The sequence below is a fragment of the Haliotis asinina genome, chromosome 6 (assembly GCF_037392515.1).
Source record: "Haliotis asinina isolate JCU_RB_2024 chromosome 6, JCU_Hal_asi_v2, whole genome shotgun sequence".
Lineage (NCBI taxonomy): Eukaryota > Metazoa > Mollusca > Gastropoda > Lepetellida > Haliotidae > Haliotis > Haliotis asinina.
In genome coordinates, this window is record NC_090285.1 from 40001222 (window position 1) to 40014198 (window position 12977).

A 12977-nucleotide genomic window follows, 5' to 3' on the forward strand; every position below is an offset into this window, starting at 1 on the left:
GAAAATAGCACATAATAAACAACAACTGCTGTTGTGTGTATTAGCCATTTTGGATTAGCAACAAGAATGGGTTTTTTTTGTATTGTTGAAACAAAATCTAATCTGTTAACGGTTGTTTCATTCAACTGCATAAAACGCGATGCATTTCATCTGCCTTTAGTATATTCATGTTGACAGTGAACATTATACTGTCAAAAAAAGAAACGCATAGTCGAGAAACCTGTTACGAAAATGTTGTATTTTCAAACATGTATAACTCGTCCACAAATAGGATTTAGTGCATTGAATTTTACACCAGTTTAGATGATGGTAACTATAGGCCTATACAACCAAGTGGATACTTTTAGATAACGAAGACATTGAGCGCGATGGTGGCCACTAGCACGACCCCGACGTCGTCTTTTCTGGCTCTCACCAATCTCTCTCATATCAATCTGTGTTCCGTACAGTCGGACCGGATATCCTCTGAAGTCCAAACACCCTCACTGGTGTGCTCTCACCCGTGGCAGTACGATCACGCAAATGTAGTACCCGGATGTACCGTTTTGGAGTTGCAGCGGTAACTCGAAGTCTGCCTGTACGGGGACGGTCATTTGTTATACCCATTTGGTTGCAACGAGCTGCAAGACATGATATCTTGCTCAGACTAACATTCAAACGCCTGGCAATAAAAGATTTGTAATCTCCAGCATGCATTCTTTCAGTGGCGATGTTCCGTGTCACAGGGTTAAGGCTTGACGTAGTGAGTTGGCCTTGAAACTCCTTTAAAACGAATACCAATTTCTGAACGTAATTTGGATTTTTATTGCCAGACAGTGAATGCTCTTTGCTACACAATTTCAACTGGAAGGTGATTTTTGTTGCATTGTGGCGATGCTTTTCTAATCTTTGTAGGAAATCTCATCATAATCAACATTTTCAGGTAAAATCCATTGTTACTAGTGCAATTGTGAAAGATCATGTTATCAACACTTTTGTTACATATTTTGACGATTGTTTGAACATAGTACATAATTAATAGACTTTTAAAAATACAAATGGTTTCTTTTTTGGTATAGTATATTTTGTCAAATATGTTATCATTTTTTTTCAAGCTAGTAGTGAAGTTGTGGTTTAATAGTTCTAAGGTGAATCGCTTATATCTATTTGATTACTGTTGAACTGGTTCCCACGATGTATTTCTTTAAATACTAACACAAGAATCTCTACACTTCAGTTCAGTATACAGTTCAATGAAACCTGTCATCACTAATCAGTGAAAATCCTATTTCAGCACCATCGATCTGGTTTGTTTGGAGACAGTCACTGGATGTCATGAGCACCGGTGCATGATGATAAGCTGCAAACATCCTTGCATGTAGGGATAGACAGTGTCATCACTGATTTCCCGAGATCCATTAATAAATAAAATTAATTTTACTTGTCCTTAAATTCATCCGTTTGGGAGAAGTACTGTATTCCGGAACTAAAATTACCTCATATCCAGAATTGCACAATTTACCATCATAACAACTGCACTGTTGCTTGACCACTGGACCTGTGCTGTTTGTGTTCAAACACTGTGCCTAAGCATCCACTTCACAATCCAGATGGCTGTTAAGAAAGCTATTAACACGATTTTGACACACACGATTGATGTTTATTTAATCATGGAAAAGTAAACATTTCTTTTTGTTTGATGAAACGGAACGAAAGATAATGTTCACTGATTATTTCATCTGTCTATGATTAAGTTCGTTGATTCTTCAAATCTGTCTATATTTTGAATACCCAGGCGGCGAGAAGAGCCATGACTGTTGCAGCAGCCGACATTTGTACACCAGATGCGGATGCTGAAACACAATAGGAAGTCCATCAGTCGGGCAGGTATGTGTATAACATACGGAGATCTTCTATACAATGAGACGTTACTATGATCATTTAGAGATGCTTCTCAACATATAGCAGAAGTGTCAAAATTGAATTTAACGTGATCAATCGTCTGGATATTATATGAATTTGCAGTATTCGATTTTACCGATCCAGCAGTCCAAATTCTCAATACCACGCACAGTATTGCAGCTGACTCACACAATGACACAAAACTCGTCATGATCTTGACATTCTCTAATGCAACAGCACCGATTACGGCTTTGAGGTTATTTCACGCAAAACTACAGAAAATGACTTTGGAATTTTTTAATGTAAAGGTACAGCGCCCGACCTTGAAATTCCCAGACGTGATAGTTCAGGATAGGTTCTGGAATTTTGGTCATGCGCAAGTGCTGGATTTACCCATGGACTAAAAGATCGCCAATTTATGAATCAGTACCTTGGTCACTAAAACTCAACAGATCACATTTATAGGTTTAATCCGTTCTGCGCTGTTGTATTGTATTATCCACATGTGAAATATGGTAGAACTGGGAACCTACATGAACATCCGAAACTTCCAACTTGATTCTTTATTTGGTCGATTGCTTGACTGAACGATGCGTCACTTTTACAGCCGCTGCTCACTTTGTTGGTACAGGTGATGAACGTCTCGAACGCACTGTAAGATGAGGATACCGGTTTCATCTCTGGAAGCTTTTCATTATGAACCATGTTGTTGACATGAGAAGTACATTTATGCATGCTTGGGGATCATGTCAAAATCATGAGGATCATTTGATCTGTCCAAACAACAAGACTGATCACATCTCTCCTGCCCTCAAAACTCTACACTAGCTTCCAATTCGTGTCAGAATCGACTACAAAATCCTACTCCTTGTTAACAAGTGCTCTAGAGATCTAGCACCAAAATACCTCTCAGATCTCCTGACACCATATCACCCAACTAGATCACTCCGCTCAAGAGACCATTCTCTCCTTGAAATACTTCAAACTAGAAATAAGTCATATGGTGACAGATCTTTCTCTAGAGCAGGACGTTCCTCTGGAACAATTTACCATCCATCCTTCGTCCCGAAATCAAATTTTAAAAGTGGTCTCAAGGCGCAACTATTCACCTCTGCACATGGCGCAATTACAATGATAAAAAGCGTTGTATGCATGCATGTATGTATGTATGTATGTATGTATGTATGTATGTATGTATGTATGTATGTATGTATGCATGCATGCATGCATGTAAGGATGTATGTATGTATGTATGTATGTATGTATGTATGTATGTATGTATGTATGTATGTATGTATGTATGTATGTATGCATGCATGTATGTATGTATGCAAGGCTGTAGTCCACGAAGAACATTTTCATTTCCTGAGTATTGTTCAATATGATAAAATATTCAAGTATCACTTACGCACAAACTTTGGCCTTGCTTTGGCCTGCTTCAGTGAAAGCGGTTCCAAAAGCAGTTCCACATGCAGAAATTACTCCCAAGTCGGCCAACGAACAGTCAGCACTCGAATATCCCACGCAAACTGAAAAGCGAAGCATATATTTGAATTTACTAAGGAGTGTTTCGAAGTAATTCGTTTGAACAAAAAACATTTACTGCGGTGAAACAGAAAAAGCAGCCATTTAGCGTACCAAACATTGATACACATACCAAACGTATGCTTGAAACTGTGTTTGATGTTTAACTCATGCACTCAATCTAATTTTACAAGGAAATGTCAATAGTGTAGGGATGAGATATTGCATAGATGATAGTTACACATTTTTATAGGATATTTTTAAATCGTTCATTAGACGTTAATCTCAACGGCTCATCATATTATCACAATGATGTCAACTCCCTGGGGACCATACAACTGTTGCTGGTACTAGGCGCACGGAGTAATTGCAGCTTTCTCATCTCTAAGAGGTACCCATTCACAGGTAGGTAGACTGATGTATTTAGTGACAGTTTTTTTTAACCCAGTTTGTTTACTGTACCCGCAACTGGGTTCTTGCACGTATTCATGTGGCCACCACTGTACTACCACTGTACACTAATTTTACTGCTCTCTTCAATGACTTGTATCAAGTAAATACTTAGAAATGTTAAACCAACGCTAGTAAATAAAAGTTAAACCGCTTTAGAAAATAACAAAATTTATGTAATAAATTACTGAACCGTCGCTTTCGTAACGGATGCCAGTATATCATCCTGGTAAAGATAGCAAGAATGGCATTTGAAGAAATGAATATTTCGATGTAACAGATCCAGTTATATCAATGAAGACATCGATCTGTTGGACGAAATCTTCTCAATAAAAAATGGTGAAGAATTATTTATCAAAACTATTAGTCACTGAATGTTCATCAAGAGAAACCGTTCTCGACAAATAATTCAAGGCATCTACAATATTTGTCAAAGTGCATCACAGCCTTCATTACGAATACGGGCAACGTTGTTTTTGACCGGTATATATATACTCTACCTGCAACGACAAACGCTGAAATAATCCAGTTGTTCATGATGAGGTCAAGTTACCATATGCCTTTCTTCTTGTATATGTATATAAACGTGTGTCATCACCGGGTTTCTCAGCAACCAGGTTATGACCGATAAGAGATAAATCCTGAAGAGAGATAAGATAGATCCATACATCATTTCACTGAATGAGTGGGTCGGTCGGTTTGTTGTTTGACGCCGCACTCAGCAATATTCTAGCTACATGCCGGCGGTCTGTAAATAATCGAGTCTTGGCCAGATTATCCAGTGATCAAACAACATGAGCATAAGATGACGTGTCAACCAAGTAAGTGAGTCTGACGTTAGTCGCGCCTTTCGCATGGGGTACTGAAGATCAAATCTGTCCCGGATCTTCAAACCACGAATCTCGAATTTTTTAGAATTAAATTTACCCCTGTACTAGAATTCCGCAAGATCACATGTCAAAATATGATCATCTGGATTTCAGCCTGTAAGTTGGACATTCTTCCGGCCCGCACTCTACGAAACAAGACTTAGTGTAGTCTTGAATGACTTGCGTGACAAGAGAACACTTGTTATGATAAGATTAACCACTAGACTACCCTACCGCCCCAGTTTAATAGGGACATGAACCGTGTTACCGCCAGTGCAGTGTTACCAGTTGCACTGTATTGTTCAGATCAGCATCAGGAGGTACGGGGGTCTTATTATTTTCACTCACACAGAAATGTCGGTTTCTGATTGGATGAGCGCTGGTCTATCGTTTTCAATGTAAAACTTACAAGCAAGTAACATTTTTGTGTACCCCGCTGGGAATGCCAACCTCATTTGGTACTTCGTGGTAGTAATTCGTTATCTCGAATAACAATGAATCACGTATGATGTACGGAAATTACCGATGTTTTGCGAATACGAAACGATGGAAGGGAGATAACTCTAAATCGGTATGCAAAATCTACCAAATATAGTGATGGCTACAAATAGATTTGTACCCATGCTTCATACAGTTCGAAATTAACATTGAGGTGTTCGGTAAGATAAATGCTTTGTCCTCTGGTCCCTAAGGCCTATGGGTACCCTGAATGATTGTTTATGGCTATGTTCCATTTCGGGCTCAGAGAACGCAAACAAACATCGAGGTTTCATTTATCAACGCAGGCCCCCTTGTGACCAGCGAACAACTTATTATGTAATGTGTTACACATATTTCCACATACCATGGTGGGTTACATCAGCTGTTGATGCATGATGTGATGACCCGGAGATGGTCAGTGTCAACCTGTCAATAACAGATGGTGCAAAGAACTTTCAAAAGGCTATGGCAATAACAGAAGGGATGATTTCAATGTTACGTATATTAGTCGACATTTCCTTCATGTCAAGCAATCTTCCAACAGCTCCAGCCTTTGATGTTCACATTTCTCAACATTTGGGGTCCAGTCCAGTATGCTCTTTTCACCTAGATTTCAAAGAATGTCCCTCGACTTTTACTCAGAGGGTGTTTAATCAGAGCAATGACATTCCAGGCCACAGTAACGACTTGTGGTTCAGTTTAGTTTTACGCCACCCGTGAAGATCTTCAGTAAGCTATGCTTGTCATAAGAACCGACTAACAGGATCGGGTGGTCAGGTTCCCTCGTCTTATCCTATTTGCGTAGGTCAATGTTCATGCTGTTGGTCACTCAATTGCCAGGTCCATACATACAGACAGTCTGACCGTTGCGATATAACTGATATATTGCTGAGTGCGGCGCAAAACAAGACTCACTAACTCAGGTTTTCGCTGATCCAGCGAATGGGTTGAAGCTAGAGGAAATACCCATCTGTGTACAGCCCCACGTGGAGATGGTCGTCAGGGTGCGAGATGGTGCACACTGCTTTTTGGTCTAGTGGCTTTCAGGTGCGACTTTATCACCAAATATGTATAACTGCGTTGTCAAAGGTGCCAGCTGCTGTTAAATATCGAAAGATGGAATATTGGTAAAGCGGCGTAAAACTAAACTCACCCAATCACCTCCAGTTGTCTGAAAACACTAAGTGTTGCATGTGTGGTGTACCGTGATCAGTTATAATGTGTTTCATTAATTTCTTGGATCAGAAGATTTCGGGAAAAATCCAAAATAAATCATTCTCTTGACTTGTCGGATACAATATGTTCAATTTTACGCCGAGTTTTACCAATATTCCAGCATATCACGGCGGAGGAAAAGAAGAATGGGCTTCACACGTTGTACCCATGTGAGGAATTGAACCCGAGCGAACGCTTTAACCACTAGGCTACCCTACCGCCCTTGTTGCAAACCAAACCCCCCGCTGTACAAGGAGCGAAAGAAACTCTTTGTGCATTATTACACAGTAGACGTGATGGAGCAGCCCAGTGGTTAAAGTGTTCGTTCGTCATCCCGAACATCCGAGTTCGGTTCTTCACATAGTTTTACAATGCTGTATCCCACTGTGAGAATTAAGCCATTAGTACAATATGTAAAGCTCATTTGTGGTGTCTTCACAATCAGGGTAGATGCATAATGTGTGTGAGAATGGTATTACGCCCCTTTTAGACATATTCCAGCAAAATCCCACCAGAAATGGGCTTCACACATTGTATCCATATGGGGAGTCGAACCTGGGTTTTCGGCGTGCCGACGGGACGCTGTAACCACTAGGCTACTCCACCGCCCTAGAGGCTTATCGAAGTAACCATCCAGAGGATCATCATACACACTATCAACACGATTTTAATAGATAAATGACTTCTGTTTATTTGATCATATAAATAACAGTTCGTAAAGTATACATTTGAATCTTTGTTCGATGACACATGTGAATGATTGTCTTGAGCGATTATTTCGATCTATGTATGATTATGTTCAATGATTATTCAATTCTGTCTACTTCACGAATACATAGGTGGTGAGAAGAGCCATGACTGTTGCGACTACTGACATGTATACACCGGGCGCTGAAGCTGAAACACAAAAGGAAGTCCATCAGCCGTGCATCTATATTGACAAGGTGGGAGGGTGGAGGACTCCTACTTCCTAAAAGGTGAATTGCGCTGCATGGGCAATTAGAGATATTTTTTAACATTTAACAAGGATATCAACATGGGTATTACTAGATGTACATGATGAAACACCTGATTCAATTACGTTTGTAAGTTGTGTTTTATGTTGCAGATTCCGCACTGCAATATTCAACATTTCACATTTCCACTTTATAACACAAAGGATTACACCTTGAAATAAGCTTGCTCTTCTGTAATACAATCGTCTTTACTATAGCTCGGCACTCTCAGGTGTAATGCTGCTTAAGAAATGCTTTTATTTAACAGAAACAGATATGGTCAAATGATTATTTCATGAAATAGTATTTTTCTATTCAATATCGGCATCAAAACGACATTACATCTTCAGTGCAAAATACTGCCCTGTCTTTTTAGTACATTGAATTTATGGGGTGTGTTTCAGACACGTTTATTGATATCATTAACTACGTGACATAATTAGGAACCTTACATGAACATCCGAAACTTCCCACTTGGGTCTTTATTTGATTCATTGCCTGTGAGAATGATGAGTCACTTTTACAACCGCTGCTCACTTTGTTCATGCATGTGATGAACGCCTCGAACGCTCTGAAACACAGGCACCATCAAATTGGCACATCCATTAAAGTTATAAAAATATAAAGAAAAAAAATGTATCCGTGTGGAAATCGAACCCGGGTGTTCGGCGTGATGTGCGAACCCTTTAACCACTAGGCTACCCCACCGCCCATGCTGAAAAACTATTATAGTATCCCACTGTGACTCAATATTCGTGCCACATTCTAAACTGTATACAATATGTTTCGTATATGAAGAACACGCTTGTATTTGGAGATGAAGTACCTCGAAGTAGGCCGCCTCATCAAAACACATCCAACACGATTGTGTGTAGGTTTTAAAATGCCATCGAGTGAATATGACTTGTTTCTCTTCTGTTTGACCTTGTCAGTCAGCACAGTATTTATACTGCCCCGCATTCAAGACCACGACAAAAAATCGATCAACGCAATCGAGATACGGTGACGTGTGTCAAGTCAGAGAACTGATACCCGGATCCAGTTAGTATTAGACCAATTGTAACCTGGATCTCCACGGGTCCCAGAGAAGGAGGTGATGAAGTAAACAAACTTCACTTACGCACAAACTTTACCCTTATCCTGGCCTGCTGCTGCGAATGCGGTTCCAAAGTTGGATGAACATGTAGTGATCACGGATACGTCACCCAATGTACAGTCAGCACTCGAATAACCGACGCATACTGCAGTATGAAACATTCAAATTTGTTTGAAATAACAAAGACGTGTATCTGTGTATGTATGTATCTCTCTCTCTCTCTCTCTCTCTCTGTGTGTGTGTGTGTGTGTGTGTGTGTGTGTGTGTGTGCTTGCCCATTAAATAAAATGATTCCTTCATTCCAGAAGTTAATAATTTCTTTTAAAAAGTTTTAGGAGCTTTTTGCATCAAGGTGCATTGTTTGAGTGTCTAAACGTTCTGGTGAAACAGTTATTGTCATCGTGAGGCGTATAGAATAAACATAGTAATATTTGATGACTGATATTTTTGATTGTATTATCAATGCAATGTCTATAACATCATCGAGGTTGACGTATGTACGCATATATAATGTGGATGCACATTTACATAACTTACAAGCATAAAGATAATAAAGTTTTAAAGCAATAAATTCAATCTTTATGCTCTTGAACACGTGGCTCCGTCACATAACATAAAACCAGCATTATCAAGAAAGCCGGGGACACAGCTTGTGTGATGGCGGAGTGACGCCCATAGCTAAGCCTAGCCAGTTTCATTATTGACTGAATAAACTTAACTGCCTCTCAAGTTTTTATCAGTTTGTTCATGCTTAGACAAACAAAGCGGTAGAAGTTCATATAGTGCCCCCCAGAGGAGAATACAATCGTTACGTTGTAAGTCAATCAGTGGTACATTACTTCTTTTTCAGTAAAATTTATTATGTATAAAGCTGAATACTTGTACTTGTATTCAGATGACGACCGATGGGAAGAGACTCGGTGTTGGATACTCTGTCCCGCCAGAATTGCCTTGCTATCTGTCAGAATTGCCTGAACTTAGTGATCGTAATCACATGACCCTGTTGCCTATCCCATTTTAGTACAAATTATGATAAATATCAGTTCCCTTCAATACTTGCTATGGCGTATATTGCAACCTGAATCTAAAACAAAGTATTTGAATGATGTAGATTAGAGTCGTAATGATTTAGTTTTCCTTATGTCGCGAGTAGCCGGGAGTCGGTATGGTCTGGTCGCGCTTTGCAGATTTCACGTTAAACAAGAACGTAAATGTCAATGAGGAAAATAGTTGTCTTTATAAAGATCTTTAAACCACTTGTGACTGCAGTTCAGAGACAAGAACAAAGCAAACATAAAAGGTGGCAGAGTATTTCATATGGCTGTCATAGTCGAACTTTGTCTTGGTGTTCGCAGTGCTTCTGGGATTGTTTTCGGCCAAGGAATGTTTTGATATAGTTTGTAGTGTAATCAGTTATAAAGCTAGTAAACAATTGGTATGATACACGCTCCGTAACTATGTAGTGAAAATTAAACCTTTGCCTTAATATGAATGCAGTCTAAACTGGGTAATGCAGTCTGGTAAACGTTTGTGAGAAAAATACTTTCTTCTGGCACACCGACGACGCAAGCACGCACACACACACACTCACGCGCACGCACAGACACACTGGAAAATGAAAATATCTAGCCTAAAATCTTCATGACCTCGGTACAGGATATAGTTCATCAAAAGCAATCTTTTTAGACGTGCATGTCAAAGTGCAAGAGATCTTTCCGTGCAAAGATGAGCAAGGTTACAGGCCATGCCCAAAGGTGTGTATCATTATATATCCTACCTGCTACAACAAACGCTGAAATGATCCACTTGTTCATGGTGATTGGTTGGTGAAGATGTGGCGTCTGAAAGAGTGTGAATGCGTGTAAACCTATATCATGTTGGTGGATTTTGTGGCAACCAACGAGAGGTGTACGATAAGAGATAAATATTTAAATCATTGTCACGAGTTGCGTCTCTGACGAAAAGCGATAACAGTTTTCAACATGTCGATTTCATGCGATTACTATGTATATATATTTAGGGATGTTATCCTTTTGAAAACAACACTGAAAGTATTCATTGTCCGCGTGGCAGCGTATTCAATCAGAGAAGCAGTTTCTTGGACAACAGACAATATCGTTCATATAGTCAGTGGCATGGTTCATGACCTACGGTATTGTTATCATTGTTAACATGTCCGAACAAATAGAAATTAGCGATGAATATGACTGGGAATATTGTCCTCTTTATGACTCGGCGCTCTTATGGAGTCGTGCAGATAGACATCAGGTCACAGGTGAAATTAAGCAAAGTTAGGCGCAGCGAGTTCTCGGATGGGTGACCGTGTTTGTCAGCTTAACTCCTGAGAGTTTCAATGATTTCGGTCCTGTCCCACAATGAAGCACGTGCGATACATGTGGTCTCCCCTTTGACTAGTGATTTTCTTTCAAAATTACCTCTGTTCACTCAGCACAAAATGGGTACCCGGTGGGATAAGTCATATGACTAAAACCTTGAAGTGCCTCACGCGCAGAATATAATCCGGGATAAGAATGAACGATTCTGCTTTGAAGATGCTGGTTTTAGCGCAATATAAATCAATAAATGAAAATAAATTATAAATAAATTAAAAACAAACAGACGGAAAAGAGAACAAAAATAGGTAACAAAAAACAAACAAAAACAAAACATTCACGCTTCTTTACCGTTTTTGTTCACTGTAAGTATGTTACAGTAAATATGTATAATGTGATTTCTTTCAGTGATTATGTATATTACTGATTCCGTTGGGGATTATTTATATTTATTAAAATTTGCTGTAAATATTCATATTTACTGAAATCTACTCTGATTCATTATATACATATTTACTAAAATCTGCACTAATTTATTATACATATTTACTGAAATATAGATCAAGAATGAAATAGAAACAAAATCTTGTTGTTTGTTCACTTTATTAATGTCTTGTTAGAAACTATCAGTTTATGTATTTACAGTCAAAGCTCGGAAGATACCTGGAGTACACAGTCAAATGGGGAGTGGTGGGAGAGCTGGCTAAGGCGCCAGGCCTTAGTGCTTGAGGTGTCTGGATCGATCCCACTCGTGACCGTGTGTTAAACCCTTACAACCACCATTGTGTGCACACAATCCCTAGTGTGCAGTGCACAACCATGTGGTAAATGACCGGACGGAGTGGTATGATGCGTGGAGGGCTGAGATTGATTATGCGATGTGCCTTTAAGACTGACATCCAAATGATTAAGGGGAAAAAAGTATCAATGCCTTGAGCATGTACTAGAGTGGACATGTGCTATCTCTCTATATATCCCGTAAATAATAATTAACAGGTGAGGGGATTTATTTGAGTCGCTTTTTGCAAATATTCCAGCAATATCAAGGCGGGGGACACAATAAATGGGCTTCACACATTGTACCCGTGGCTGTATCCTCTGAGTTTAGTTGTTGGCAAGCTATATTTGTTCTGTATTGTAATGTTTTAGTTTTCAATTTCCATGCTAGTTTTATATTCATATCTGCGATACTTAAGTATTTAATTGCTCATCGTCGACATTATTAGTTCTTCCTATTCAAAATGTTTTCATCTTTCATTGTGTAAATTGTTTTCGTCACGATATGACTGAGATATTGTCGATGTGGTGTTAAATATTACAACTATCCACTAGGCTACCCTAGTGCCGTATTGTTTACGGCAATTAGCCCCAGACAGGTGCTCCCAGTACCTGCAGTTTACTGCACTTTGACACATTCTTTTCACTGTAGGTATTAGCTAAAACATCAGTATAATGATAAGGTTTACTTACACGAATAGGGCTTGTACGATTTTACTTTTCCCGAGTGCGGTGTCAAAGGTTGCGTCAAAACCTAATTCAAATTCATCTTGTCGTTATATTTTTACCTTTAGACAGTGTTAAATTTAAGGGTTTGAACCCAGTCTAAATTTGAAAAAAGACTTGCAGGTCTTTACAAGTTTACTAAACTGGATCAGAAAACTTTTAAAACCAAGCGAAATTTAAAAAAGACACGCATATATCAAGTTATCTGTTTAACGGAATCCTATTAAAAGAATTGACCGAATTTGACCCAAAAATACATATATAAAAGATGTGAAACCAGACTCAAACAAGAAATATATTAAGCAAAAACAAGATTACGAATCATTGAATCATTGTTCCGCAAGCGGCTAATATGGAAGTAATCATAGTTTATCATGGGCATCAAGTATGTTAATGCACGTGCAGGTCTACCACCGATCTCGCCTCAGCTATTGATGAGATAAAGGTTTCTGTTTGATCAGCAAACAGGAGGTTCATAGTCCACGAAATATTTCACATGTTGCGACATAAGGGGAAAGGCCTGATTATCAGAATGCATTATCTTGTCTGACAACGGTCGGTTTGATGAGGTCGGCTGGTGCTTAAACAATGTCGACCTGTAATCTCGGGATGGTTTCCGTACCCCATGTAC

The 12977-nt window shown here is 39.2% G+C and overlaps 2 protein-coding genes across 2 annotated transcripts; both read right to left on the reverse strand.

Annotated features, from left to right (window-relative positions):
* Nucleotides 1-1755: 1755 nt before the first annotated feature.
* LOC137287875 (uncharacterized) lies at nt 1756-4392 on the reverse strand. The gene is made up of 4 exons (XM_067820255.1): nt 4356-4392; nt 3290-3410; nt 2415-2533; nt 1756-1832 (listed from the first exon to the last, which is right to left on the reverse strand). The coding sequence occupies exons 1-4, from the start codon at nt 4390-4392 to the stop codon at nt 1756-1758; spliced, it is 354 nt and encodes a 117-aa protein (XP_067676356.1).
* A 2847-nt stretch (nt 4393-7239) lies between these two features.
* On the reverse strand, nt 7240-10324 carry LOC137286303 (uncharacterized). The gene is made up of 4 exons (XM_067818080.1): nt 10288-10324; nt 8535-8655; nt 7867-7985; nt 7240-7316 (listed from the first exon to the last, which is right to left on the reverse strand). Exons 1-4 carry the CDS (start codon nt 10322-10324, stop codon nt 7240-7242), a joined length of 354 nt encoding a protein of 117 aa, XP_067674181.1.
* Nucleotides 10325-12977: the final 2653 nt, after the last annotated feature.

Coding starts and splice junctions, on each gene's coding strand:
- LOC137286303 (XM_067818080.1), bottom strand. CDS start 10,324: ATGAACAAGTGGATCATTTCAGCGTTTGTTGTAGCAG. Junction 8,656..10,287: donor TTCAGCGTTTGTTGTAGCAG/GTAGGATATATA, acceptor TTCATACTGCAG/TATGCGTCGGTTATTCGAGT. Junction 7,317..7,866: donor GGGAAGTTTCGGATGTTCAT/GTAAGGTTCCTA, acceptor TTTGTGTTTCAG/CTTCAGCGCCCGGTGTATAC.
- LOC137287875 (XM_067820255.1), bottom strand. CDS start 4,392: ATGAACAACTGGATTATTTCAGCGTTTGTCGTTGCAG. Junction 3,411..4,355: donor TTCAGCGTTTGTCGTTGCAG/GTAGAGTATATA, acceptor TTCGCTTTTCAG/TTTGCGTGGGATATTCGAGT. Junction 2,534..3,289: donor AGCAAGGCCAAAGTTTGTGC/GTAAGTGATACT, acceptor CTCATCTTACAG/TGCGTTCGAGACGTTCATCA.